This window comes from Onychostoma macrolepis, chromosome 01 (assembly GCF_012432095.1).
Source record: "Onychostoma macrolepis isolate SWU-2019 chromosome 01, ASM1243209v1, whole genome shotgun sequence".
In the NCBI taxonomy this organism is placed as follows: Eukaryota; Metazoa; Chordata; class Actinopteri; order Cypriniformes; family Cyprinidae; genus Onychostoma; species Onychostoma macrolepis.
Genome location: NC_081155.1, coordinates 16,806,951 through 16,834,575, shown reverse-complemented (window position 1 = coordinate 16,834,575; position 27,625 = coordinate 16,806,951). Strand labels below are relative to the sequence as shown.

The following is a 27,625-nucleotide window of genomic DNA, read 5'->3' as shown; positions in this document are numbered from 1 at the left end:
AGTAGAGTCTACGTTTATTTCTGAAGTCCGTTTTATGGTGGATCAACTTCAGGTTGAACTTCAGGGAGACATCAGAGCCACACAAAAGAACCTTCAAAAGGATCATGAGCAGCTCTCCACTGAATGTAATCAGTGCATCATTCAAATTGACAAGCTAACAACACAAGTAAATGAGCTTCAAACAAACATAGAGGAAGTCAAACGGCAAGGAAAAGAAATGGCTGATCACCACAGTAAAGGGATACAACCACCACCCAGTGCCATACTTACCGCATACCCATCACCACTAGAAAATGCCCCAGAGTGTCCTCCTATTCCTGCTGGAAAAAGTGACCATTTAAAATTGACCTTTCCCACATTTGGAAGACCGTCGGATGACGCCGATCCTCTGCTGTACCTAACAAGGTGTCAGGATTTCTTGGCATTGCACCCACTTGCAGAGACCGACCTCTTGGCAACCTTCCACAGCGTACTCCACGGCACTGCACGTGACTGGTGGGAAGTCGCCCGATCTTCAGTAACGGCATGGAACGAATTCGAGACTGCTTTCCTCTCAGCCTTCCTCTCCGAAGACTACGAAGATGAGTTGGCTGAAAGAGTCCGCACAAGGTATCAAGGAGAGAGAGAATCTATCAGAGATTTTGCCTTTACATATCGAGCTCTTTGCAAAAGATGGAAACCTTCCCTAACTGAACATGAAATAGTAAAAATGATTCTCAAAAATGTAAAACCTTACCTTGCCAGTCAGCTACGTAGTCGTGTGAGCACCGTTGAGGAACTGGTAAAGCTGGGACATCAGCTAGAGAAGGACCATGAGCAGCAAATGCAATATGAAAAATGTATGAGCAGAAAATCACCACAAGAAGTAATTCCAAAAAACATTAAACCCACTGACCAACCCCAAGTGCAATGTTGGAGATGTAAGGGACATCACTCACCTGGATGTTGTCCACTTTATGGCAACCCATCCACAAACCAACCTGCAAAACAACATCCTTTCACTAGTCAACGATCATTTCATTCCCGCAAGTCTGGAGGTCAAGCAACTAGTAATTCTGTGACAGCCACAACAAATAAAAGATTGTCCACTTCCAAGAAATCACCCCCTACACCAATGCCTGGTTCTCCTGTTGTCATCCCACAACAACTGATCGTTCCAATCCGCATTGGTGGGTGGTCTGGAAAGGCCATCATGGACACAGGGGCCAGCTACACCATGATCCATGAGAGTTTGTGGAAAAATCTCTTTCCACAAGAGAACCTCCAATCTTGGTCTCGCGGTCCACTGTATTTGGCTAATGGCGAAGCAGAGGTGCCTTTAGGATGGTTGCAGTTACCAATCCACATTCACAATAACACTTTCACTTTACCTGTCGCTGTCCTTTCCCCTAAAGCACACGCCAACTCACTTTATTAACTTAAGATCGGACAAATGCAAAAGGGAGAACTGAGGACTTTTAAACAGACAGGAACAAAAGAGCAAACAAGATAATCAAACTCAGGTGGGGACAATGAAATGATAATTAACAAACGAAAAACGGAACCAGACCAAATAAGGAAAACGGGGACTTCAGACAGGTAGACATGTGACAACCTGCCAGCACATTTGAAAAACCATGTTTGTTTTGTCAGAAGAATCACACACTTGAGTCCTGTGGTAAATTTGTGGAGTGCTCTTCCAAAGAAAGAATTGACTTTAAAGTCAAATGGCTTATGCTTCGGCTGTCTGACATTGGGTCATCTTAGTAAGAACTGTAGAAAAAGAATGATATGCCAACAGTGTTGACAGAGACACCCAAGTATACTTCACATTGATAAGAACGGTGATCAAGTACACAAGCAAAAGAAAGAAGACAGCACAGAGGAAAAAAAATGTATCCTCTGCTCTGGTCTCACTTGAAAAGGAATCATGTGGTTGTACTGGGGCCGGAGAAGGTGAGTCTATCCTTGCAATTGTGGCCATAAAAGTCAAATCCAAAAAGAGTGAGAAAACTTTGAGTTTTGAGTAAAGTGCGCCTTCCTACTATTGATGCAAAAATTGGCTTGTTGATAGGAACCAGCATTCCTAAAGCATTGGAACCTTGGCAGGTCATTAATAGCAAAGGAAATGGTCCCTATGCATTAAAAACTACCTTGGGTTGGGTAGTAAATGGGCTCAGCCAAGAAACTGATAGCTGTTGTATTGGAAATGAAATGCAAACCGAATTTCTGTTGAGAGTATTGAACACCTGTTAGTGCAGCAGTACAATACAGAACTTGCAGAACGCTGTATTGAAGACAAACCTGAGAAGTCACAGGAGGACCGCCAGTTCATGAGGTTTGTTGAAAAGTCAACACAATTAGCAGACGGACGCTACTGCATTGGCTTATCAATGAAAAATGAAACTGTGAAAATGCCAAATAATCATGGTGTCGCAGAACAATGTGCTAACAGTTTGAAAAGAAGGCTGAGTATGAACCCAGATTTGCACAAGGTCTACAAAATCTTCATGAAGGATATCATAACGAAAGGTTATGCAGTCCAAGTTCCAAAAGAGCAACTAAGCCAAGATGATGGCAGAGTGTGGTATATTTCCCATCATGGGATGTACCATCCTAAAAAACATAAGATTTGTGTAGTCTTTGATTGCAATGCACCGTAACAAGGTACCTCACTGAACAAGCAGCTGCTGCAAGGACCTGATCTCACTAACTTTCTGGTAGGAGTTTTGATTAGGTTCAGACAAGAACCAGTGGCTCTTATGGCAGACATAGAGTCTATGTTTTATCGAGTAAAGGTTCCAGACAAAGACGCTGATCTGCTACGTTTCTTATGATGGTCAGAGGGTGACTTGAAACAACCCCTTGTGGAATACAGAATGGTTGTGCATCTGTTTGGGGCCTCCTCTTCCCCAAGCTGTGAATCCTATGCACTTAAGAGAATGGCGGAAGATGCCAGACATTATGTACCTCAAGAACTAGTGGACACAGTGTTGCAGAACTTTTATGTTGATGATTATCTGAACTCTATGTCAACAGAGATGTTCTATGTTCTAGATGTTCTTATGTTATTGGTGGCTTCCGCTTGACCAAGTGGATTAGTAACAGCATAGCAGTCTTGTCTTCCATTCCCGTAGAAGACAGAGCTAAAGAAGTCAAAGACCTTGATTTGAGTCACAATATTTTACCCATGGAAAGAGTTCTAGGAGTCCAGTGGTCCACAACTAAAGCCAGCTAAACAACTACTGAGGAACCTATGTAAAGATAAAAAAGGCTGGGATGAAGAGATACAAGATGATCAAGAACAAAGATGGTGTAACTGGCTCTTGGACTTGCAACAACTTTCTAAGTTTGCAGTGCCCAGATGCCAGCTAATTTTTTGATCTACAAAACTGGCTCAGCTCCATCACTTTGCTGATGCTAGTGAAACTGGATACGGTACTGTAACTTATATCTTGATAAAGAATGACAAGGGTGACAAACACTGTTCCTTTCTAATGGCCAAACCAAGGGTGGCACCTTTGAAACAGATTACAATACCAAGAATGGAATTGACTGCTGCTGTTGTTGCAGTCAAAATTGACAAAATGATGCGACAAGAGTTACGCTTGAATCTTGAAGAATCAGTCTTTTGGACAGATATATGACTGTGTTGAAGTACATTGAGAACCAGAATACTCGGTTTAAGACCTTTGTAGCTAACCGTCTAGCAGTCATACAAGAATCCACTACAGCAAATCAGTGGAGGTATGTAAACACAGGGGTATGAGAGCAGAAGCATTCATCAGATGTGAGAGTTGGATACAAGGACCAAGTTACTTGTTGAAGGATGAAAATGAATGGCCGAAAAGAACACATGAACATTGGTAAGGTTGCTAATGATGATGTTGAGGTTAAGAAATCTATTTCAGTTAATGTTGCAGTTGTGGATAAGAGTATTGATGCTTTGAATCTGCTTATCAACTACTACTCCAAGTGGCATCAACTGAAAAAAGCAGTAGCCTGGTTTATGCAGTTAAAAGAAGTGCTGCTATGCAAGTAAAAGAAAAGAAAGGAATTAAAGGATGCAATACATCAGAGTGAAAGTAACCCTGGTAAGCACAACATTCTCCTTAACCAAAAGATTCAAAACACAAAGAAACATGGTGGATGAATTAGATTGAACTCATTCGTTTCACTCAAAGAGAAAAGTATGCAGACGAGATTGCAACCTTGCAAAAGAATAAAACTTCAGATAAAAGAAGTAGTTCTATCTACAAACTGGATCCAATGCTTCAAGATGGAGTATTGAGAGTAGGAGGTAGACTGAATAAATCTGCTTTGCCGGAAGTGACCAAACATCCAGTTATTTTGTCTAAAGACCTGCACATTTCCACTTTGATTCTTCAGCATATACATGAAGAACATGGACATAGTGGTAGGAACCATATGCTGGCAAGACTGAGACAAAAATACTGGATTCCAAAATCAAACTCTGCAATTAGAAAGGTCTTAGAACAGTGCTCGAAATGCAGATGTTTGCATGCCAAACCTGTAATACAGAAAATGGCAGATTTGCCTGAGGATCGTGTTATAGCAGACAAGCCTCCTTTTACTAATGTTGCTATTATGCGTTCAGACCAAGGAACCAACTTTATCAGTGCGGACAAGGAATTGCGAGAAGCAATAACATCCTTAAATCAAAACAAAATACAAGATGCAATGAGCCAAAAAGGCATCCAGTGGATCTTTAACCCACCTGCAGCATCCCACCATGGAGGTGTGTGGGAAAGGCAAATTCGTACTATAAGGAAAGTACTCACGTCTGTGTTAAAGCAACAAAACTTGGATGATGAAGGTCTTCAAACTGTCTTGTGTGAAGTTGAAGCCATTGTTAATGACAGACTGATCACAAAGACATCAGATGATCCCAATGACCTTGATGCGCTGACACCAAATCACTTATTGTTGTTAAAAACACAGGCAATGCTGCCACCAGGCATGTTCAGAAAAGAAGATCTTTACGCAAGTAGGTGTTGGAGGCAAGTGCAGTATCTTGCGGATTTATTTTGGAGCAGACGGACTGCTGAAAACTTGCCTCAATTACAAGAACGTCAAAAATGGTCTAAGACCCACAGAAACCTGCAGATAGTAGATGTGGTTCTCATAGTGGATCACTGTGCACCAAGAAACTCGTGGATGATGGGCAGGATCATAAAGACTATGCCAGACTCAAATGGGACCGTAAGACGTGTTGTGGTGCAAACAAAAAACAATACATTAGAAAGACCTATTACTAAGCTTTGTTTGTTAGAAGAGACTGTTTAAATTTATGTTTGTAACTGGAAACAAAAGAAAAATGAAATAATTATTCTCAGTATTTATGGCTCCATCAAAATAACTGGTAATTGATATAGTGTCCCTCCTATACAATTAGGGGCCGGAATGTTAGAGCCATAATAGACATTATGCAAATATGAGAATATTGAAATATTGTTAAAATTATTTACTGCATTTGTATTTTTTATAATTTTTAAGAATGTTTATTCTGTCATTATATATGCTTTTATTATGTCCTTGTTAACTGATGATGTGATTAAGACATCATATCCGGGTTAGAGGCGTAGCGAGCAAGAGACGAAGCAATACAGTTTTTGACCGTCGTTCCATATTGTGTTGTTATATAAAGTTAAAGATTGTTCCTGCTTTGAAGTACAAATAAACAGGAATCAAAAAGGAATATAATGACTTGGATGAGTTCGTCGCATCAGACTGGTTGCTTTAAACAAATGGTACATTTGCAAACTTGGATCATTAGGAGTGCCATTACAGGATGTATACTGGTTTAAGGCGAGACACTGCAGGTGAATAGGGTAAAAAAATTAACTAATAGTTATCGCCTTACTTACCTAGTTGATTGATTACATCGATAATTGCAAAAAAATTTGTATTACAAGTTTTCTCAAATGTTAGGTTTAAATATGCAAATGAGGCATTATTTAATGAAATATGCACTAATTTGCATACATTTCTAGTACAAAAATCTAAACACTGGATGAAGTCAGTTTCAAAATTCTTGTTTAATTTTTTTGACATATTACAGTCAAAAGTTTAACAGAGGGAATTTTGGGTATCTCATTTTGTCATTCCATAATTCAGAAAATACTGAGAACAAACAGAAAACACTATATTTTGACAATTTTGGGGGGATTAAAATGTTGTATATAATCAAGCAAATGATATATGAACAAATCCCTCTGTAAAAACCTTCAGGATATAGACAGGAATAAAAAATGTAAAGTTTGGTGTGTGTGAGTGCTACTGAAGTGGAGATTTATGGCTCAGTGTAGGAGAAAAAACTCATTTTGAGAAAATGGCCTTTAAAAATATGTGTTGTAATTGAAATCTATTCACACAAATAGATAAAGTGCTATAAAAGAAACACTTAACAGTGTCTTTTGGATGTTTTCGTTCTACTAGTCTGAAAAAACACTTTATGAAAAACCAAAATCTCAAAATTGACAGGTGCATAAAAAAAACAGTGTTTTTGCCTGCAGTGTCTCCCCTTAACTACACTTTGAAAGATCATGACAACCCACTAGTGAGGACATTTGACTGGGCCTCACTAATTAAAAAGGCTTATAAATCAGCCAAAAGATGTTTTGATGTAGATCTAATGTTTCTGTGATGGTTAAGTTTAAGGATAGGGGTCGGGTTAGGGGATAGAAAATATCATTAACCTGATAAGATAGCAAAACAAACATTGATTTAACACTGGTTTATATGCATAAACTAGTATGCTAGTCCAAGTTCAGTAGGCTAATAGGATTCAAAAATAGTCTACTTTAACCACCAGGCGGCAGCAGAAGAGCACATGATACTTTGTAAGCGAGCGCCTGACTTACATCAAATACAGAGGAGTTCCAAAATCATCAAAAATGAATTACGTAATGATTACATCACTGTCACTGAAATAGACTACACATAATTAGCGCCAGGGCAGATAAATCAAAAACACCAGTACAGAATCTTTCTCCACTTTTTCCTTAGTTTAGCATGACTTTAAATTAAATATTACTGTAGGCTATATATAGAAAAAAATATAATCTCTGATTTACAATAGATAACAGATAAAAACACGTTTAAGTGTTATAAGTGAAGATGTAAAAAAGTAAAAAACAAAACAACAACAACAAAAAAGACTCACATAAGAACAAAATACAGCCATAAATATGGATTTCACACACCTTACATATTTGAAATAGTTGAATATTCAAGCTCCAATTGTATGATAAATATAAACAGACTGAGATAGGAAGATATATAGAGAGTGAGGTGAAGAGAAGAGCCAGCAATTCAGTTAGAGGTGACAAATTGCCTTGTTTAATGAGAAACAGGTGCATGAGTGCCTTGTGACTTCTGAGCTGAAGTAAAGGAATACTCACATACTTTTATAAGCCTAAGCTAGGCGAAACTGACCTCACATACCACAAAAACAGACCAGGGTGAGAGAGAGAGAGATCTCGTAGAGGCACAACAAATATAACATCTGGACACCAGGGAATACAAATATTTCCGTCCCATAATCTCTTTCATCTTCTTGTTTCTGCAGTCATAATGAGAGTCAAAATCAATACATATAGAGGCATGATAGTAAAGGACTACAATACAACTAAAGCATTTAAGAAAGGGTTAATTCCAGGCTGCTTTTGTGAGCAAGAAAAACTTTGGAAGACAGAAAGAAGAAGAAGAAGAAGAAGTATAGTATATTTATTATGCTGTCTATATTTATAAATTTGAACCAGGCTCCTGGATATAAATGACCATAAGATAGATAAAACATATAGTAAGTTTATATAAGTTTTTGGTTATTTTACTTAAAAGTGTTTTTTTGTTTGTTTTTTTTTAAGATTAAATCTTGTACAAACACTTCAGAAACAGAGGTTTGGACAATTTTTATATGACTGACCTGTAAAGAATGGTTTTCTTGTATTAAATACAAAAGTATGGTCAAGTCTTCATCAAGGTAAAACAGATGTAAGTCTGGACATTGTTTTATCCAGGTTCAACTAGATTTAATTCAGACATTTATTGTAGTGACCCACAAAGATTCACCCACTGTAACCATGGAAATAATACTGTGAGACGTGGAGACTGGATTAAGAATGCAGTGTTTTTAATAAAGAGCATTCCAACTGAAAGGCACATGCAAGTTGATGCAGTTGTTGCTCAGCGTTGTTAAAGAGCCTTTTGATTGAATAACAGAAATCATATGAGACCTGATTTATGAGACTGACTGCTCTGTTAACCTGCAAGATTCTTTGTGTGTGTGTGTGTGTGTGTGTGTGTGCAGAGTTGGCTATACTTGTGGGAAAACGTCCTCAAGCATAGAGTGAAACAGGTCAAAAACTGACTGATGAGGACATTTAAAGTGGATATCACTATTTGAAGCACTAATAATATTTCAAATGTTTAGAATGCTTCAAAATGTCAAGAGATTTTAGTAAGGGTTTGGTTTAAAGGTAGGGCATTATAATCGTATTATGAAAGCCATTATGTCTATGAAAGGTCATCACTATTTACTATATAAGGTCTGTTTTGAGTGTGTGTCACTATAAGAGAAAAGGGCAAATGATTGGAGGGAGAAAAACATCAAATATCTGCACATCTGGAAAAGAGTGATAGTTTGGGAGGGAGTGAAAAGACAGATCCAAACAGATGGAGAGAGGGGGAGAAAGAGACAGAGAAGGAGAGAAAGAATAAAAGAAAGAAAAGGAGATGCAAGAGAAAAGTAAGTGGGAGAGAGAGAAAAAATTGAAAAAAAAAAAGTACAGAAGGGAGGGGGAAGAATAAGACAGAGGAGAGAGAGAGGTGAATGTACACAGCATCATAGTTCTTATGCAGAAGTTTAAGTGTTTGCACACTGACTGTCAACAGATTTCAACACGCTGAGAGAAGAAGTGTACAGGACAGCAATATCACAGCAGAGGAGAGGAGCACAAAAAAAGAGAAAGGAAAGCCACATCTCATTCCCTGATATAGTAAGTCATTTGCACTTTAGAAGAATTTAAACCATTAAAAGTAAAAACATATTCTATAACATTTCACTAATCTGTGTCCTGCAGTTTTACTACCCTGCTATTTCTCCTCTTTCTACTGGATAAAGCCTTGTATCTAGCATTGGAGTCCATCTAGATTTCATAAAGCATCAAATATCAATTTTACAGCAAGTGTAAGAAATCAATAAATCCAAATGTTAGTGGATGCATGTCTTTTGCAATTGTTTGATTGCTATTCCTATTGCATGTCAGTTCCTTCTCTCTGCATTTTAAAGCCTGCATGATTTGAAAAAATGTGTGAAACGGGTATAAACTGACAGAAGTGTCCTGATCAAACATTAATCCTGTGATTTTCGAGTTCCTTTGCACATCCAGATATCTGCTGCGCCACGACGTCGAGCCATTTTAAGAAATGCCTCTTTAGTGACTCACTCTACAAAGTCAATTACTATGATCTCCAAGTTCAATATTATGTAAAGCTCTCAGTCCCCTCTGGACTCCTTCGCAGTGTGGAGTCACTCCAGTTTCTCTTTGCTTTCCTGCAGCATTTCTCTGAAACGTGGCTTTTTTAGTCTAATGATCATGTTTTTAGCAGTTCTGCCTATTCGTAGTAATCTTACCTCAGAGAGCTCTCTGTGGCATTGGCCCTTGTGGCTCCAGCACAAAGGAGATTTTCTTTCAAATAAGCTAATTGAGTTTGCTATCAGTTAGGCCAGTCACAAGACAATCAACCCGTCATCCATCTCCCCTCTGTGTTCCTGAATGAACTCGAGTCATTTTGTGATCTGATCGCAGTCATTTAATAGAGTGGAAATACCCGACACTTGCGTGATTGTTCTTGGGAAGCGAAGAGCATGAGGCACTTTCCATGGATACGGCACAAAAGAAGGCATGAATCCCATAAAATAAATTAAAAGTCATTTTTCCTTTTTCAAATGGCCAGAGAAGAAGGTGCTTAACCTACAGAAAATGTTGAGATGAAAATATGGACTTTTACTATGTTTATACACCGTGATGTACAGTCGAAATAATCAATGGGTATAATGGTTACTGTATGGGATTTGTGTATTTAACTTAAATACAAATTTCTAATAATAATAATAATAATAAAGAAGAATTAGAAGACAACAACAACAGCAAAAAAGAGCTCTGGAAAGTATCATGAGGAGAAAAAAAAAAAAAAGGAATATAGAAATGAAACATAGAGGATATTATCATATAAAAATGCAGGCCTCTGCACTGAAATTTTCCACAGTATCACCGGCCCCTAAAACACATCTGGCTGTTTGTCCTGGAAAAAACAAAGTGCTCTCCCATGTGCCAGATGTATTGGCAGGGTAAAGGTTTAAATCTCTTGCCTTACATTGGGAGTGTTCTTAGTATTTGTTTAACTTTTTGATATTTTTTACCTCTCCTTTAAAATTCAGCCATTTCTTCACAATGGCCGTTTCGATGGCAAAGATGATGGTGCCTATGATGGTCGTGGTGTTTTTGACTCCATGTCTTGGGATGAGCAATGAAGTGGATTATGGGAATTGGAACTACAGAGAGGGAGGTAATATTCTAAAATGATAAAATCTGTGAAATTGTGCAGAATGTATTTAAGAATGATGAAATGTGTTAAACTGAGATAAGATTGCATTCTTATTGCTATCTGAAAGTAATATCAATTTAGCCTAATATTCCATAAATAAACATGCAAGTGGTGTTAGGTGAGCATAATTATACTAATAACAGTCATTTCATTTTTGAGTAAATCTGATTTTGAAATTGGAATTTATTCTGTGCAGGCCTAGTACTAGTAACTTTTTTTTGAAAAAGTTGCATGCCAAGTCAAGTCACATTTATTTCTATAGCACTTTATACAAGTTATGAAGTTATGAAAGGAAAGCATCCCTAAAAACCAATACTGTCATTATTCAGCTCAGTTCAAGTATAGTTCAGTAGCAGTGCAAAAGTTCATTAATTATGAAGCCAATTCAACTGTATAAAGCAGCTCTAAAGAAGATAATAGTGTCATTATTCAGCTCAATTCTGTTTTGTATTGATTCAGTTCAATTCAGTAGTAATGAATCAAATTATGAAACGAACTCAAATCAACTATAAAGCAGCTAGCTTTAAAGAAGGCTGGCTTGAGTCAGTTCAGTGTTGATTCATTCAGTTCTGTAACAGTATTAATGGTGCAGAGTTCACTAATATGAAACAAATTCGATTCAGCTATAAAGCAGCTCTACAGAAGTCAATTGTCATCATACAGATAAATTTAGTTTTGTTCTCATCCGATAGTGTCAGTGCGGTCACTTCATATTACTGAATATTAGGTGTTTTTTAAACCTCATTCCAGTTCAATCGTTGGTGTGGTGGCCAATGTAAAAAAAAAAAAAAAAATGAGTCAGTCAGTCTGGATCGGCTCAGCAGCAACACATCTGTTCAGATGTACAGTTTCATGAAGCTAATATTAAAATACAAATCACATTGACCTATGTACACCAACAAACTCATACCCTTACCTGTCAACCCAGCTAAAACACAAATAGACATCTCCTATTTACACCCTTTAAAGTTAAAGCCCTGTAGTCCGGTGAAAGAAACCTGATTAAAACCATTCTAAAGCATCAGAAAGCCTGTTGTTATGTGGTTGCCTGCCTTGTTAGAGACTAACCTCATTGTCTTTGCCCTCACGGCAGCAGAGAATGTGAACGTGGCTAACATACGCAGCGTGACTCGAGTGTTGGACGCCTGGGGCAAACGCATATTCAAAGATATCAAGACTCTCTTACACTCACAACCCAATGCCCTTCTGCCAGACTACTCCAGGTAACACATTGTCTTTCCTAATACCTGTACAAATTAATTGAAAAGACTTTTTACTATGGTGTTAAAATTGCTTTACTTACAAAGCAAGTAAAGCAATTAGTGTTAACCAACCACCAATATTTTTATAACATGCATTTTCATATAACACTTGACAGTGTTAAACCAGCTATATCTCTCTTTGCTATGATCACTAAAGCTTTCTTGTCTAGTGGAAAAAGTTTTTTTTTCACATGAAAGCTGCTTGTTGGACTGTTTTATATAAACTAGAAAAACGCACCGTCCTTTGGGGGTTTGTTATCCTGAAGTCGGCAGTTTAACAGACTTACATTCTAGCCCTAAGGAGATTGTTTTCATGAAGCTGATTCTAAGCTACAAGCATGGAAACAGCACTTAAAATCCCAGAAAAGGTTTCCTTAGTATCTATATCTGTATAACATTTCTATTAGATCAAATTACATTTAACGCATAAATACAGAGGTTATCCCTTACCATAAATATATCCCTTATACATATGTTTGAACATATATGTACTATATTTTCCAAAAACCTTAATATCTGTTTTCAGTAAACACCTTTTTCTTATATACCATGTAACGGGAGGAAGAATCACACGACACGGAGGATCAATAAATGCCCCGAAGGGTGCGTTTATTGGGGTGTGCAAGCGTGCCGTAGTGCTCGTGGGTGAGATCGTCGTGCTCCAGGATCAGCTTGGTCTTCCATGCTCTGCGTGAGTGAGGGTCTGGTGTCCGTGCAGTCTGTGTGCTGTGGGCTGGCCGGTCAGATGCTGCTCTCTGTGGCAGAGGGAGAGGGAAGTTAGTGATGCGCGAACTGGAGTCATATCTCACCCTTCTCTGTTCCCGGCGTGCTTATATCCACGTCTTGATGGGCTTCAGGTGTGGCCGGCCAGCCCGTGTTAATGTCGTACAGGTGATCCTCCTCCGTTTCCAGGGCGACGCTGATGAGGTCTCGGGACACGTGTCACACTCCCCCCCGCTAAGCGTCGTCCTGTTCCTGCGGGCGAAAGGGGAAAGTGTGGGGGGGTGGGGGGTGGGGAGAAAACCTGACAGACCTGCGAAAGCTGACCAGATCCGGGAAAGTCCGTCGGCGTTTGCGTTGGCCGTCCCCGCCCGATGTTGCACGACGAAGTGGAAGTCCTGGAGTGCCAGGAACCAGCGGGTGACCCTCGCATTCGTCTCCTTGGCCCGTGCCATCCACTGCAGAGGGGCGTGATCGGTGAACAGCGTGAATTTCCGGCCGAGTAGGTAATACCTGAGCTCCAGGACTGCCCACTTGACGGCCAACGCTTCCTTCTCCACGGCGGCGTACCGTTGTTTCCGTGGGGGTCAGCTTTCGGCTGATGTAAATCACCGGGTGTTCCTCACCGTCCTGCACCTGGGAGAGGACGGCTCCCAACCCGGTGTCGGAGGCGTCCGTTTGCAGCAGGAAGGGGCAGTTAAAGTCTGGGGCTCGGAGCACCGGTGCCGCGGTGAGAGCCTCCTTCACCTTCTTGAACGCCTCCTCTTCGTGGTGTCCCCAGGCGACTCTCTCCGGCTGCCCCTTCCTGGTCAGGTCTGTCAGGGGTGCTGCTAAGGAGGAGAAGTTAGGGATAAAACACCGATAGTATCCTGCCAATCCCAAAAAGGCACGCACCTGGGTTTTGGAGGTGGGCCGTGGGGCAGAGAGAATCGCTGCCACCTTCTTCTCTTGGGGTTTGATAAGTCCCCGGACCACCTGGTAGCCCAGGTACTTGGCTTCATCGAGGGCGAGGTGGCATTTCCGGGGATTGGCGGTTAGCCCCGCCCTGCGCAGCTCCATGAGCACCCTGCGCTGCTCCATGAGTAGGGTTGATGGGGCCTCAGCAGGATGTCCATCAACCTCTGGAAGGTGGCTGGGGCCCCATGCAGGCCGAAGGGGAGGACCCGATACTGCCAGTGCCCACTGGGGGTGGAGAAGGTGGTCTTCGGTCTTGCTTCGTCTGACAGGGGCACTTGCCAGTAGCCTTTGGTGAGATCCAATGTGGAGATATATCGGGCCCTCCCCAGCCGATCTAGGAGTTCGTCCACCCGCGGCATGGGATACCCATCGAATTCGGAGACCTCATTTAGGCGGCAGAAGTCATTACAAAAGCGGAGGGTGCCATCCTGTTTCGGTACCATGACGATGGGGCTGGACCAGGGGCTGCGCGAGGGCTCTATTAGCCCTAACTTCAGGATCTCCTGCACTTCCTCTTCGATGGCGTGTCGCCGAGCCTCTGGCACTCGGTAGGGCCGCTGCCGGACGATGGTGTCAGGTGGTGTGCGGATGTCGTGCTGAAGGACATGGGTCCGCCCGGGGAGTGGAGAGAACACGTCGGAGAATTGACCGACCAGGTGTTGTAACTCAGTCTTCTGGGCAGCCGATAGGTGGGGGTTGACGTCTACAACCACGGGAGCGGAGGTGGCTAGGGCGGCCAGCTGGGTCCTCGTCCCGACCCACCGTTTCAGGAGATTCACATGATACAGCTGTTCTTCTTTCCGTTTCCCGGGCTGGCGTATGCGATAGGTGACGGGCCCCTCCCTTTCCGTCACAGTGTATGGCCCCTGCCATTTCGCCAGAAATTTGCAGGCCGTGGAGGGGACCAGGACTAGGACGAGATCTCCAGGCTGGAATTCCCGTGGTTGGGCTGCCCGGTCATAGTGGCGTTGTTGGGCCTGCTGAGCCTTGGTGAGGTGCTCCCGAACCATTGGCATGACCCTGTCGATCCGTTCCCTCATCTCACGGATGTGCTCAATCGTGGACCGATGGGCGGCCGGCTGTTGCTCCCAGGCTTCCTTGGCGACGTCGAGTAATCCGCGGGGTTGGCATCCGAAAAGGAGCTCGAATGGGGTGAAGCCGGTTGACGCTTGGGGCACCTCATGAATCCCAAAGAGGACGTACGGCAGCATTTGGTCCCAATCTCGCTTGTCCTCCGCGGCTACCCGACGGAGCATCCGCTTCAAGGTTTGATTGAATCTCTCGACCAGCCCATCGGTCTGCGGGTGGTAGACTGATCTGCGGAGCTGTTTAACCTGCAGGAGGCGACAGAGGTCGGCCATGGTCCGGGACATAAACGGAGTGCCTTGGTCGGTCAATATCTCCGCGGGGATGCCAACTCGACTACACAGCAGGAAGAGCTCCTGGGCGATAGCCTTTGATGTCGCTTTCCGGAGGGGGATGGCTTCGGGGTAGCGAGTGGCATAATCCACTATGACCAGGATGTGTTCATGGCCCCGGGCAGACTTCGGCAGCGGCCCCACGAGATCCATGCCTATTCGCTCGAAGGGTACCTCGATGATGGGCAGCGGAATCAACGGGCTGGGGGGAGGAGTGCAGGGCGAGGTCCGCTGGCATGTGGGGCAGGCGCGACAGAAGCGCTTCACCTCCGCATCTAGTCCGGGCCAGTGGAACCGATCCCGAATTCGTTGGATTGTGTTGTGGGCCCCTAGGTGACCGGCCATGGGATGGGAGTGGGCGAGCTCTATCACTGTCTCCGTCTTGGATCGCAGTACTACCAGCAATTGTTTTTCCTCCCCCCTTCGTGGTGCGACGCAGTAGAGCAGGCCATTTTCCACAATGAAGTGGGGGACCGGGTGGGGAGGTGGTTGAACTTCCTTTCCTTCGGTCACCCTCACTTGAGCCCAGCAGTGTTTCAGCCGCTCGTCCCCGAGCTGCTCCTTAGCAAAAGCCCCACCTCCCTTAACCTGTTGAAAGATGTCATAGAAGAGGTTAGTGGTTTGGGAGGGGGACTCACCATCTCGGGGGCTGTCCGAGGCAAGCAGGGCGGCGCGTCGGCGGGGACGGCGGCTGAATCTCCGAGTCCGGCGGCTCCCGGCCGGGCTGGCAGGTTGGGTGGCATCAGCGAGCAGGTGGTCGAATCCTGGCCAGTTCCGTCCTAGGAGGACCGGGACGGGAAGGTCCTTCACTAAGCCCACTTCGACGGGCCAGGAACCAGAGGCGGCGGTGATGTTGACTCGTCGTGTGGGGACCTGGCGCGTATCGCCATGCACGCAGGTGATGGGGAGCACGGCCTTGGATCCTGGCCGCGGAGATACCACGGTCGATTGTATCAGACTGATCGCACTGCCCGAGTCCAGCAGTGCCCGGTAGGGCTGTCCGTTGACCTCGACGTTGACCTTCGGGGCCGCCAGTGGGGGCTCATGGTGGACGATGCAATCTGCCAGCCATGCCCGACGTGGTGCGGTGGGCGGCTCCGTGGGCATCGGCTCGTCCTGGGCCTCGGGAGCCGCCGGCCTGCCTACTGGCCGATAGGTACCCTCCGGCGAGCGTCGCTCCTGGTGCACCCTCCGGGGAATTGGTGGCGCTCGCTCCCCAGCCTCACGACGTTGGGCCGCCTCCACCAACTCGATGGCATCCACCAGTTCTTCCACGGTGAGCGGGTTCCGCATGCCAGCAGCCTGGCGGATGGGACGCGGGAGGGCTCGAAGAAGACGGTCCACGGCCACCCGCTTGGCCACTTGGGCGGCGCTGGGGTCCCCTACTAGCAACCAGTGGCGTACGAGGCGAGACAAATCGGCTGCCTGGGGGCGGGCTGGCAACCAGGGTGAGTATTCCCAGTCATGTACCAATTGGGCCGCCGCGATGGGCGAGAGGCCCACCCGGGATAGAATCTCCTTCTTCAATTCTTCGTAGGAGTTCCTCACCTCTGGTGACATCAAAAAATAGGCGCGTTGGGGTTTGCCGGTGAGCAGCGGTGCCAGCGCGCGCGCCCACTCGTCCTGGGGCCAGCCTTCCTGACTCGCCGTTGTCTCGAACATCAGGAGGAAGCTTTCGACGTCATCGTGGGCCGTCATCTTTGGCAGTAGCGCCGGCGCTCGGACACGGGGGTCGGGCAGTGGAACCCGCTGGGCGGAGGCGGTCCAGAGGGCGGCGATTTCCCGCACCACCTTTCCTTGTCGGGCAGCCATGTGTTCGACGATTTGCTGTTGTCGAATGCTGACTTCAGTCAGATGTTTCAGCAGTTCTTCCATGGCTGGGGAGGAGTCGCCGCCTGAGTGAAAACAGAAAAAAAAAAAATAGATATCAGAACGGGGGAAAACAAACAGTGCCGGTCGGTGATTCTTCCCGTGTTATGCCCGCATTCTCCACCAGTGTAACGGGACACGGAGGATCAATAAATGCCCCGAAGGGTGCGTTTATTGGGGTGTGCAAGCGTGCCGTAGTGCTCGTGGGTGAGATCGTCGTGCTCCAGGATCAGCTTGGTCTTCCGTGCTCTGCGTGAGAGAGGGTCTGGTGTCCGTGCAGTCTGTGTGCTGTGGGCTGGCCGGTCAGATGCTGCTCTCTGTGACAGAGGGAGAGGGAAGTTAGTGATGCGCGAACTGGAGTCATATCTCACCCTTCTCTGTTCCCGGCGTGCTTATATCCACGTCTTGATGGGCTTCAGGTGTGGCCGGCCAGCCCGTGTTAATGTCGTACAGGTGATCCTCCTCCGTTTCCAGGGCGACGCTGATGAGGTCTCGGGACACGCGTCACAACCACTACAAATAATTTTCATGAAGTGTGTATGAAAATAATAAAGAGATGAAAGTTTATTAATATGTGTGCAGCCTGTAAATCCATGCATTAATTAAGTGAGGGTTTCAACAAAACTAATACATGTATATATAAAAAAAAAAAAAAAAATATTTTCTCATATATGGTATGCATTATTTAATAGTTTACATTATATTTCCAGTAGGCTATATTCCAATATACTGTTTCATAAGGCATCCCAAAGAGACTTAAGAATTACACGTATGAATCAAATGGCAAATAGCAATTACAAGATCAAATCAGATCAGCTAATGATCACAAAGCATGTGAAGCTTAGCCTAAAGCACTAAGAAGAAACACTGTAAACTAAACTACTAAACTAACAACAAACAACAACAAATGTCCTAATAAGGAAGGTTTACAAGACATATGTCTGCCGTTTAAATGCTGAAGCTAAAGGATCTTTATATTTGAAATGTACATTCACACAGAATGTGTTTTTGAATTTAAAAATTCGAACTTTGAGAAGCAAAGGAATGAAAAAGAAAGCAGGGTCACACAATGCATTTTAAATCTTGCTTAGAACTTAATCTAACTTGACATGGCTTTTTAAAAGAGGCATGCTTGAACAAGTCGGCACGTTTGAAAAGTAGTGCTACACTCAAATACCGCAACGTACTAACGCATGTTTAGATAAATAAGTAAAAGGCATAGAGCAAGTAACAGACCGTTGCCAGGATGGCAGGATTTTGGATACGTTTGAAAACCTGTAACGGCATTTGCCGGAAGAAAGACTTTTGCAGTAGTCTAGCCCTGAAAATGTTAAAGAGCAGATACGCTACACAGAAGAGTAAATTGTGGAGAAAAGGCTTTGTTTTTCTTTTGTTATTATTCGTGAAGCGGCCGGATCGGACAGTTGTCATAATGTGGTGTACAAAGGACTCGTCATCCTATGGCACAGAACGTTTTAACACACCTAGAGGCAATGGCGGCATGACCTTTAGAGTTTTTGTGAGGCAGGTCTTGGCTAAGAGGACCAGAAGCTCAGCCTTGTCATATTAAACTACGTCCTGTTAATGTATGTTTTTTGACTTTCTGACCCCACATTTTAGTACACTAAAACAAACATGAAATCTCCTTATTCACATTAATAATTCATAATTAACTTTTGGAGGATTTTTTGGGGTGTCGAGTGTGCAAAGCGTGTGCCAAACCCTCACAAAAGAAACAGAAAAACGATTATACACTCTTTTCTCTCTCGTAGGCCTACAGATGTTTTCGCACATGCATACAAACATAGAAGCCTCATCTATCTCGCCCCATTTCACACTCTCTTCTTCCTCACAGGGTTCGTCCTCTCTCAGAGTCCCTAAATGATCTTTTCAGAGAAGTCTCCCACTTACAGAGGCGCATCACAGATCTTAACAATCGCCTAGCAACACTGGAACCCTTCCTCCGTCATCATGGTTACCGTGAGGAGGGGGAGGAAGGAGGGGATGGCAAGGAACTGGCTCCTCAGAGTGTGGGACCGAGTCAAGCGAAGTATCCACGGCACTACGTGGTTCGAGTGGTCCGTCCTGTGAACAGGGTGGTGAGAACCAGACGAGTCAAAGTGTTCAAAAATGAAAATGAAAGGGTTAAAGCGAGCGAGATTGAGAGGTAGAGGGATAGACGAAAGATTTGCAAATATTATAATCAAATGCATTAATGTTATTCAGGAAATATAATTTAAATTGGGGATAAAGTATACAATAATTCACATATTAGAAATGTTAGTATACTACAAGCGTGCATTCATTTTCTTTTGTCTGTACTCCTTCATGTTTGGGTCTCAAAGGTGCGATTATAGTTCCCTGGCAGAAAAGTGAAGGCTGGGAATGTTGATTGTGGAAAACTTTCCCAGCAGGATAATACCAAATGAAAAAAAGAAAGAAAGAAAAAACTTGAGAGTAAAAACAGACACTCCAGCTCTTTCCAAACAAACAAAGATGAAGCCATATACAATCAGTTATTATTTTCTGTGGAGAATCTTCATTTAGGTATTGGTATCCAGAGACATGTGTGTGACAGGAATGAAATAATGAAATAAATTTGAATACTTTAAAATATAATTCTGTCAATGTGTGTGTGTGTTTGTGTTTTTTGTTTTTGTTTTTTTTACTCATTTTTACTACTCATTTTTTAAATTGTGCTCAAATATTGAACTAAATGCAGGTTGACAATTTTAATTCTTTGTTGAATATCTCTGGATGGAACATATTAAGATAACCTAATTACACAAAATCCTTAGTTCTGGGTAAACAAATCCAGACACGTTACTTAATTGTGTTAATTATGTTCAATTATGTTACGCAGTTTGGGTTTGGTTGGCACAGTGCCTAATGTGAAAGAAATATACAGAAAAATGTAAAATTTCTATTTTATGACTTAACACACACTGAAAAAAAAATTATAAGTAAGATTTACTTAATTTTTATTGTGCAAGTTTTTGCACACATAAATTTTAAGTAAAATTTAAGTATTGAATTAAGTTAGGTAAAATTAGCAAAGGAAATAAGTAAATTTAACATGGCCAGTTAGAATTTGAGTAATTTTTACTTAATGATTTTAAATTGAATCTGCAGTACTTAAAGGGATAGTTCACCCAAAAATGAAAATTCTGTCATTGTTTACTCACCCTCAAGTAGTTCCAAACCTATATGAATTTCTTTGTTCTGCTGAACACCAAGGAAGATATTTTGAAGAAAGTTTGTAACCAGGCTGTTTTGGGGCACCATTGACTTCCATAGTAGGGGAAGAAAATACTATGGAACTCAATGGCACCCCAGAACTGCTCTGTTTCCCACATTCACTATCCCTTTAAGTACATTTCACTTAGCCTTAGCTTCTAAAATTTACTCAAACAGCATAACATTGGAAAAACAACCACACTATTAAAACATGTGGTTCACTTACAAATACATCAGTAAGCAAGTAAACAGCTTGTTATCCTTTTAAGTTAACATATCCAATCAATATAATAACAACCCAAATGAACACAGAGACCTCAATACCTGGTACACCATACACAATGACGGTAACAATCAGTGGATAGTGTTTGAGTATGAATAGGTCATTTTAAGTAGAAAATCAACTCCAAATGTCACAAAACTGTAAGTTACTAAACCTAACAACTAAAGCAATCATGAAACAGTGTAAATACAACTCAAAAACAGTGAAACATTTAACCTTTTTAATTATTCATGCCCCAGTGCATGATGGTAAAAACGGGATCATAACTTTGATATTTACTTAAAGAATCCTTGTAAACATAACAAACAATTCCAAGTAAAATATACTTATAAGTTCAAACTTTAATTTGTACAAGCTTAAATTGAGTTCTAATATAGAATTTACTTTTCTTTCTTTTTTTTATTCTTGCCTGAACTAAATTATTTAATGTAGAAATTACATTTATGATTAGTATGGCTCATTTTTAGTAAATTATTCATTTGATGAAGTTTTATAATGTTTTATCATGTTTTTTTATTTATTTATGTAGGCACTGTTTCACATGTGTGTCTGTCTGTATATAGAGGTAAGCATGTGGTTATGTTCTGCATTATCAAATTATCATCATATTACACTCAATGCACGCCAACCATCTCCATTCACATGCTTTTCATAAGTGATGTCAGCCGGGTGGCATAATTTCTCTCAGGCTTCCAAAACTTAAATTAAAATATGGTTCCCATCTCTGTGTAGGCCTATATGTGAGCAGCGTCCTATTGTATAGCTACCACACATTAACTTCTGCAAATAAAATACATCATTACTAAACAGCAGTAGACTATGCTGCTTACTAATAGGCGAGTCACTAATGATATTAATTCCCTCAAATAATACTGAACACTAATTACGAACATCTGCACTGAGAAACACAATTGCTTATAATGTAACTCAACGCATGCTAGCTAGAACAGATTGTGGACTTTTTTGTGCTCTTATATAACAGTCAGAATCATAGTGGTGTAATTTTAACAACTGAAAATACAAACCATAGCGCCTCTGCCTCTTCAGATGTGAGCGAGGTGCCTCTGGAGCGTTATGTAACTCCGGCCGCATGGTGGCAGTGTTGCGACGGTTAGTTCGCCGCGCGTTATTTTGACAGTAGTGAGAGCTTGAAGTCTGTGGGCCACTGTTTTGGTCAACACAGGACTTAAAAACGGTTACCAATATAACTTCATACTTAAAGTTTGCGGGTGAGGACGTGTGACTTAATATTGGTACGTATGAACAAGCAACTCTGTCTCACGTAAACGAGCGTCAGTCATTCGTTATCAGTCCTACTTTAAATGAACGTAAAAGCTGCGACTTAATTTTTGAAATACTTTATGAATCTGTCCATTCACGACTCCCTCTATCTATGTACCTGTCACTGCTTCCTTCAACTTCCCTGCTTGCGTTTAGCTCTCTTCATCTTTTTTTCCCTCCCTTACGGCATGGACAAGTGTGGGTGTTGCGTATCATCAGTACTTGCTGTTTCTGTGTAATATGTTGTAGCACCCAAACCAAGACACAGTATACTACACAAATCTTTCTTTTTCTCTCGCTATCTTTCTCCCTCCGTCTCTCTCTCTCTCTCTCTCTTTCTTTCTCTAAAGGTCCAGTTGCTAGGTAACAGTTAATTGTCAAGAAATAGTTACATGTGTTGCAATGTATTCTGTGATTGGCTGCTTTAAGGAAGCGTGTGAGAGAAAGAAAGAGAGCGAGAGAGAGAGAAAGGGGAATGAAAAAGAGAGTGGGGGAGTGAGACAGGAATAGAAAGAGTAGGTTTGTGAAATATTGAATTGCAAATGGTTTTAAAAATAAACAGCTATTACTTTAAAAATAAACAGCATGTACGACATTGTCATGATTAGAAACAACACTTTCATACAGGAATCAATAATCAGAATATGTTTGACATGAATCGATAGATACAGAAATGAGAGATGAATTCAGTGACATCGATATTTGCTTGCAGTTTGTTCATGATGCAGTGAACCAGACGTATCCAGGGCAACACCAGTGGCTAAGAAGCTCTCATTCACCTTCCATGCACATTATGTCACGAAGCAAACCTAAGCTTGTGCTGAATAGTCAGTGTGATTATCAAATGATATCACATACATTAGAAACACATTCCAAATTTTCATATTAAGATTGTGAAAACCATGTGAGATTCATATTTGGCACATGATGACAGAAAAAAAAGGAGTGTCACCATTTCCTCTCAGATTCTGCTGCTTCCTCTCACTGCTGGAGATGTATGGAAAAACACAGAAGGACTATGAGGCTTGAGATATCTCCCTTTTATTTTGTTTTTAGTCAACACTGTTTTGTACAAAGAGACAGAAGAATATATCTTAGCACTTATTTTCACACTGTGTCTGTATTCTCAATAGCTTAAGTATTGTGAAATGTCTCATTAAATTATTATTGTAGTTTTAACACATGTAATCTCTCTCTATACAAAAACAGAAAAAAGAAACAATTTTTTGTCATATTTACAGAATCTGTACAGTTCTGATCCATAAGTAACATTTAAAATAAGTGGTTAAAATACAAGAAGGACAGAATTGAAGACAACAGAGGTGTAAATTTTGTCTTAAATTCTGGTTCTCGGATGCTATTAGAATGGCACTGTGCTCCTGGTCCAGTGGTCTAATAACTTTTCCCCGTGTGGCTATAAAAAATCTTCCAGACAAAAATGTATCTCAAATTTCATTATTTTAAATATTTATCTCCATATATTAAAAGGCAATGGAAAGGGGACATAATTATTTACAGCAGACATAATAGATAACCATTGCACTGTGCTCTGTTTCCTTTTCACACACACACACACACACACACACACGTGCACAGACAAATGTGCACACACAAACACCCGTGCGCACACGTGCCCACTCACATACAGAGGTAATCAAGCATATGATTTCAGATACACGTACAATCATATGTGACGTACCTTACTGGGGAGGGCATTAAAATGGCAAACCAGTAAAATAGAGTCAAACTACTGTAGTCTTATCCTACCAGTCATAAAGAAAGAGATTAGTTCAAATGAGAATGAATGAAAAGGGAAATAAAACACTGAAATAACACAGAACACTGGCTACTATCCATCCCGTCCTTGTATCTTCTGCTGCAAATGTCGTCTCGCACTTAACCTGTGTTAATCAAATGATATTAGCGTGCTTTTACAAGGCCACATCTTCAAAGTGAGAATTAAAACTGGAAAGCTTTTCAGGAAGAGCAAAGGCATCTGTCCCTGACACTCACACACACACCCAATCACACAATACTACTTCTACATAGTACTACTACTAAAAACTATAGGCTCGACTCTGCGGTACAAACACAGAGATTGACAGGAAATGCAGTGGTCTAAGTCTGTTACCACATCTATAGCTCTTAAAGCAATGCCACACTGTTATGAGATACCTAACGAGATATCTTTAAAGGATTTACTAAATAAAACTAAAATGAGAAAAACAGACCAAGCATAAAAAAATGTTAAGGGTACTTTAGAAAAATGGTACCATGCAAAGAAAGGTATCGTGAGAGCAAGTGAAAAAATATTGTGACAAAAAAAGACAAAATTAGTCTTGTGTGGACACAAGAATGGTCTTTAAAATTATGCTTAAGTAATGGCAGTATTCCTGACGAAATCTAGCAATATCACCCAAATTTGCGATAATAAATTTAACGATTTATTATTCCATACATATCCATTTTCGAAGATCTTATCAATTCATTAGAATCACCACATCTATTGTACAACCCAAACCTGTATGATGCGCAGTTTATCAACATATTGCACCCACAAAGAGCAGGCATGATATCTAAATAGACATAAATGTATGAAACGCTAAAGATATGGCAATAAATAAGTAAAAGACATGCATGCTCATCTTAAACACAAACTCTCACACACAAAGACAACTGAGTCAAAAAAGAATGTGGCAGAAAGTTAAGATAAAAATTCACAAATCGATAGCTATACATCAATTATAAACCAAATATTATAAATATTGTGCTTAAAGTGGAGATCTGTTTGGCTAACAGTTCATTCACAAAGAAAATATATAAAGAAAATCTGCAATAAACACAACAAACTTCAAGTAAAGGATTTTATCTAAGCTGTGGGCCAAAAGTTAAAAAAATGACAATGCATTCAAGACTGACCTGCCATGAGTTCATTTGTGGCTTCGAAAATGATGGGGGGAAAAAGTCATAAATGCTTGCAACGAACCTCACATGGCTCTCATTTATCCAATTAAATGAGCTCACTAGTTTATTGATTTAGGTAATTAGGCAATTTAGTTAAATGATATGTTTGTTTTTGCCTGTGCCCATCCAAAATTCCTGAGAAATACCTCTACTTCATATAAGTGGGTATTAAAACTGCAAATTAACATCAAATGGATAGGGGAAATAACTGGAGTCATCCCCACCATTATAATGTCTTGAGTTATTAAAAAAAAGCACTCTGACTGGCATAAACTAAAATATCTACAAAATTTCATTTCTCCTGTACAGGTGCAGTAAAGGATTGTATTAGCCTGAAAAACAGTAGGGAGGACATAGAAATTTTTTTAATGTTTGTCCATTCGTTGATTTTTAACTGATACATTTTGCAGCAAAGTTGGATTGTTAACCTTTAATGTAATTCCTAAAATATCATCTAACCAATATGGTAAAACATAAATCTGTAGAGTTACATCCTTTCTGTCTATTCACTGTACAGAGTGGAAAAAATGAATATTTACATAACAAAATGCAAGTATTTGCTGGGAATCTTGCAAAACCCTACATACTGTGTACTGGTGTCTCCCTAAGGAAAGTACAGATAAGCATATCCAATACTAACTGCATTCTAAGAAGAAACAAATCCATGACACAGTTGTTATTTTGCTGCTTGATCAAAGACTTCCTCAGAATTGGGGGATGGTGGAGAAAAAATAATTAAATAATTGATTTTTGTTTCTATATTGTAGATAACACCATACAAATGTAACGCCCCACGTCTCGACTCTCAGAGAGGATACTGTGTACTGTACAATGTTGTGCAAACCTCAAATATCCTATGTTCCTATTATTAAAAGCTGTTCGAATAATAATTTATCTGGTTTTCTTTAGAACCTAGTTCACGAGATTAATACTATAAACACATTTAGCCTATGTCTCCTCAATGCTGGATATTCCATATCAGTGCTTATACCATTAAAAGGAAGGTTCCATAATAATATGAATCATCCAGTGACAAGTCTGTGTGCAGTGACCAGAAAGTTACCATGGCAATATGACCTGTAAATCAGGTATTCTGTAAGTCTTGGTAAGGCACAGAACGTGCTGTGTATTAAACCAATATTGTTCTAACAAACAGAAAACTATAAAATAAGGTGATAATACATTTCCTTCACAATGATATCTCAAGTACAGCTGAAGTACTTTGCAAATCATGCCTTATACACACATTTTACAGCACTCCATACTGGTAAAATAAACTTGAATAACCAATAATAAAGAACCTTTATGGAATCCAAGTTCGTCTACAACTCAATTAACAATCAAATAAGCTCAGTTGACAAATCAAAAAAGCCTCCCGCAAAGTGGTTTGTTAACTAAGAACTGAAACTACAGTACAAATATATAACAGCATAAAACATCCAGAAACCAAGCCCAAATGGAACATCATAAACATTGTAATAATATATAATAATATTATTATCAAGAACATTATCAATACAATTATTGTAAGTTTTACCCTGTTGCTTAAAAAGAGTAACTGATTTCCATCCACAATTGTACAAAGGATTGTACACGGTTGTCTCATCTGGATTGGCCGCTATTTTGATGTTAGGAGCAGGGAAATAGTGGGATATACAAAAAAAAAAAAAAAAAACAATAAAAGAGAGGAATAAACAGATTTTCCCCCCTAATCTCAACTTTTCGACAGTGGGCAGGTCCCCTCCCTCTATTTACAAACGTATGCTTGGCAGCGCGTGATCCGCATAACTTAAAGAAAGCATGAGTCAGTTCCTCACACATGGTTTCCTCTTCTTTTCAGGAGCATGAAGGAACTAATTACACACTGCCTTTTCAGTTTTCTCTCAATCATCATTCCGCATGTCCGTTGGCTTCTTCTCTGTGTTTTTATCTGTTTCTGACTTCCCTCTTCAGACATCAGACTCTATACTGGAAAGCTTCTCGTAAACATGTCCGTTGCTCGAGCCATTAAACGGTCTCTGTCCTTGACCCATTCCTAACCCATCCCTTGCTGACAGCAGCTTGTTGTTGCTAGGTCCTCCACCGTGGTGGTTGCCAAGAGGCCCGCCCAGACAAAGCTCCTTGGGGAACCGAGGGGCCACATTGGACAGCACCCCAGAAGTTGCGGAGGCAGGCAAATAGGAAGTCACCCCCATGGAGCCCCGGAAGTCAGCCCGATTGTTGTTGAGGAGCTGTTGCTGCTGCTGCTGTTGTGGCGTCTGTTGCTGCTGCGGCTGTGCCTGCTGCTTTTTGATGTAGTATGATTTGGCGCCATGTAATAGACACTGGTCGTCGCCGAAGGTTGGGATGAATGGGTTCTGGTTCACCTTATCTGGGTAGAGAGATTTAGACAAGGAGTAAGTCCCGACCCCTCGGGTACCGCCCACACCTCCTCCCATCATGCCTCTATCCCTGTCCCTCATGTCTCTCTCACCCACGGAGCGACGGTGCAACCCACCTTCACCCCCACGGAATAAGCTAAATGATGAACCCCCACCCTTCCCTCTGTCCCCAAAATATGATGTCTCCCGCTCCCCTCCCGCATACTGCTCAAACATCTGGGCGTAGGGGCTCGTGCCCTCCATGTAGCGGTCTTTGTCTTTTAGGCTCACGCTTCGGGGTGGAGGAAGCATTGACGCTCCGCCACTGCCTCCAAACCCACCCATCCTGCCCGCCCCTTCCTTCTGCAGCTCTACAAATGTGTCATAAGAGTGCTGCCTGCGCAGAACCTTACCACCTGGGCCAAATTTCCGCCTCTGTACCTGGGTTTGGGCCCCTGTGCCTCCCCCTCCCTTTCCACTCTCCAGAGGGTGCTTGCCCCCAGTTTGATCCAAGAGGAGGTGGTTGTCCTCACTGATGTCATATAAGTTGCCCGGTTTCTTGCACGAATCACACCGCTTGCAGGAGGCTGAACTAGGGCGACTTGAGATTTGTCCACTCCCTCCACTGGTTCCCCCAACTCCCCCAGCAGCTGGATAGCCCCA

General features: G+C 41.7%; 3 protein-coding genes across 6 annotated transcripts in view; 1 reads left to right on the top strand and 2 right to left on the bottom strand.

Annotated features, from left to right (window-relative positions):
• The first annotated feature begins 1,620 nt into the window (after positions 1 to 1,620).
• Positions 1,621 to 19,444, top strand: si:ch211-243a20.3 (uncharacterized protein LOC100151507 homolog). Of its 2 annotated transcripts, none has more exons than XM_058777426.1 (5): positions 1,621 to 1,935; positions 8,896 to 8,999; positions 10,445 to 10,572; positions 11,705 to 11,834; positions 18,693 to 19,444. In XM_058777426.1, exons 3-5 carry the CDS (start codon positions 10,458 to 10,460, stop codon positions 19,006 to 19,008), a joined length of 561 nt encoding a protein of 186 aa, XP_058633409.1. In that variant the 5' UTR covers positions 1,621 to 1,935; positions 8,896 to 8,999; positions 10,445 to 10,457; the 3' UTR covers positions 19,009 to 19,444. The 2 variants fall into 2 exon arrangements, with proteins under 2 accessions (XP_058633409.1, XP_058633400.1); XM_058777417.1 differs by lacking the exon at positions 1,621 to 1,935 and adding an exon at positions 8,662 to 8,749.
• On the bottom strand, positions 12,499 to 22,002 carry LOC131541564 (uncharacterized). Of its 3 annotated transcripts, none has more exons than XM_058777393.1 (2): positions 21,757 to 22,002; positions 12,499 to 17,154 (listed from the first exon to the last, which is right to left on the bottom strand). In XM_058777393.1, the coding sequence occupies exon 2, from the start codon at positions 16,841 to 16,843 to the stop codon at positions 13,628 to 13,630; it is 3,216 nt and encodes a 1,071-aa protein (XP_058633376.1). In that variant the 5' UTR covers positions 16,844 to 17,154; positions 21,757 to 22,002; the 3' UTR covers positions 12,499 to 13,627. The 3 variants fall into 3 exon arrangements, 2 of the variants coding, with proteins under 2 accessions (XP_058633376.1, XP_058633386.1); XM_058777403.1 differs by lacking the exon at positions 21,757 to 22,002 and adding an exon at positions 21,383 to 21,416; XR_009271536.1 differs by lacking the exon at positions 21,757 to 22,002 and having other exon boundaries at positions 12,559 to 12,628; positions 12,683 to 18,678.
• Positions 22,003 to 22,355: 353 nt separating this feature from the next.
• The window catches only part of grin2bb (glutamate receptor, ionotropic, N-methyl D-aspartate 2B, genome duplicate b), a 125,643-nt gene continuing 120,373 nt past the window's right edge, over positions 22,356 to 27,625 (bottom strand). The window contains 1 exon segment of the mRNA XM_058777380.1: positions 22,356 to 27,624. Within this exon segment, the coding sequence (XP_058633363.1) occupies positions 26,552 to 27,624 (1,073 nt within the window). The 3' untranslated portion in view covers positions 22,356 to 26,551.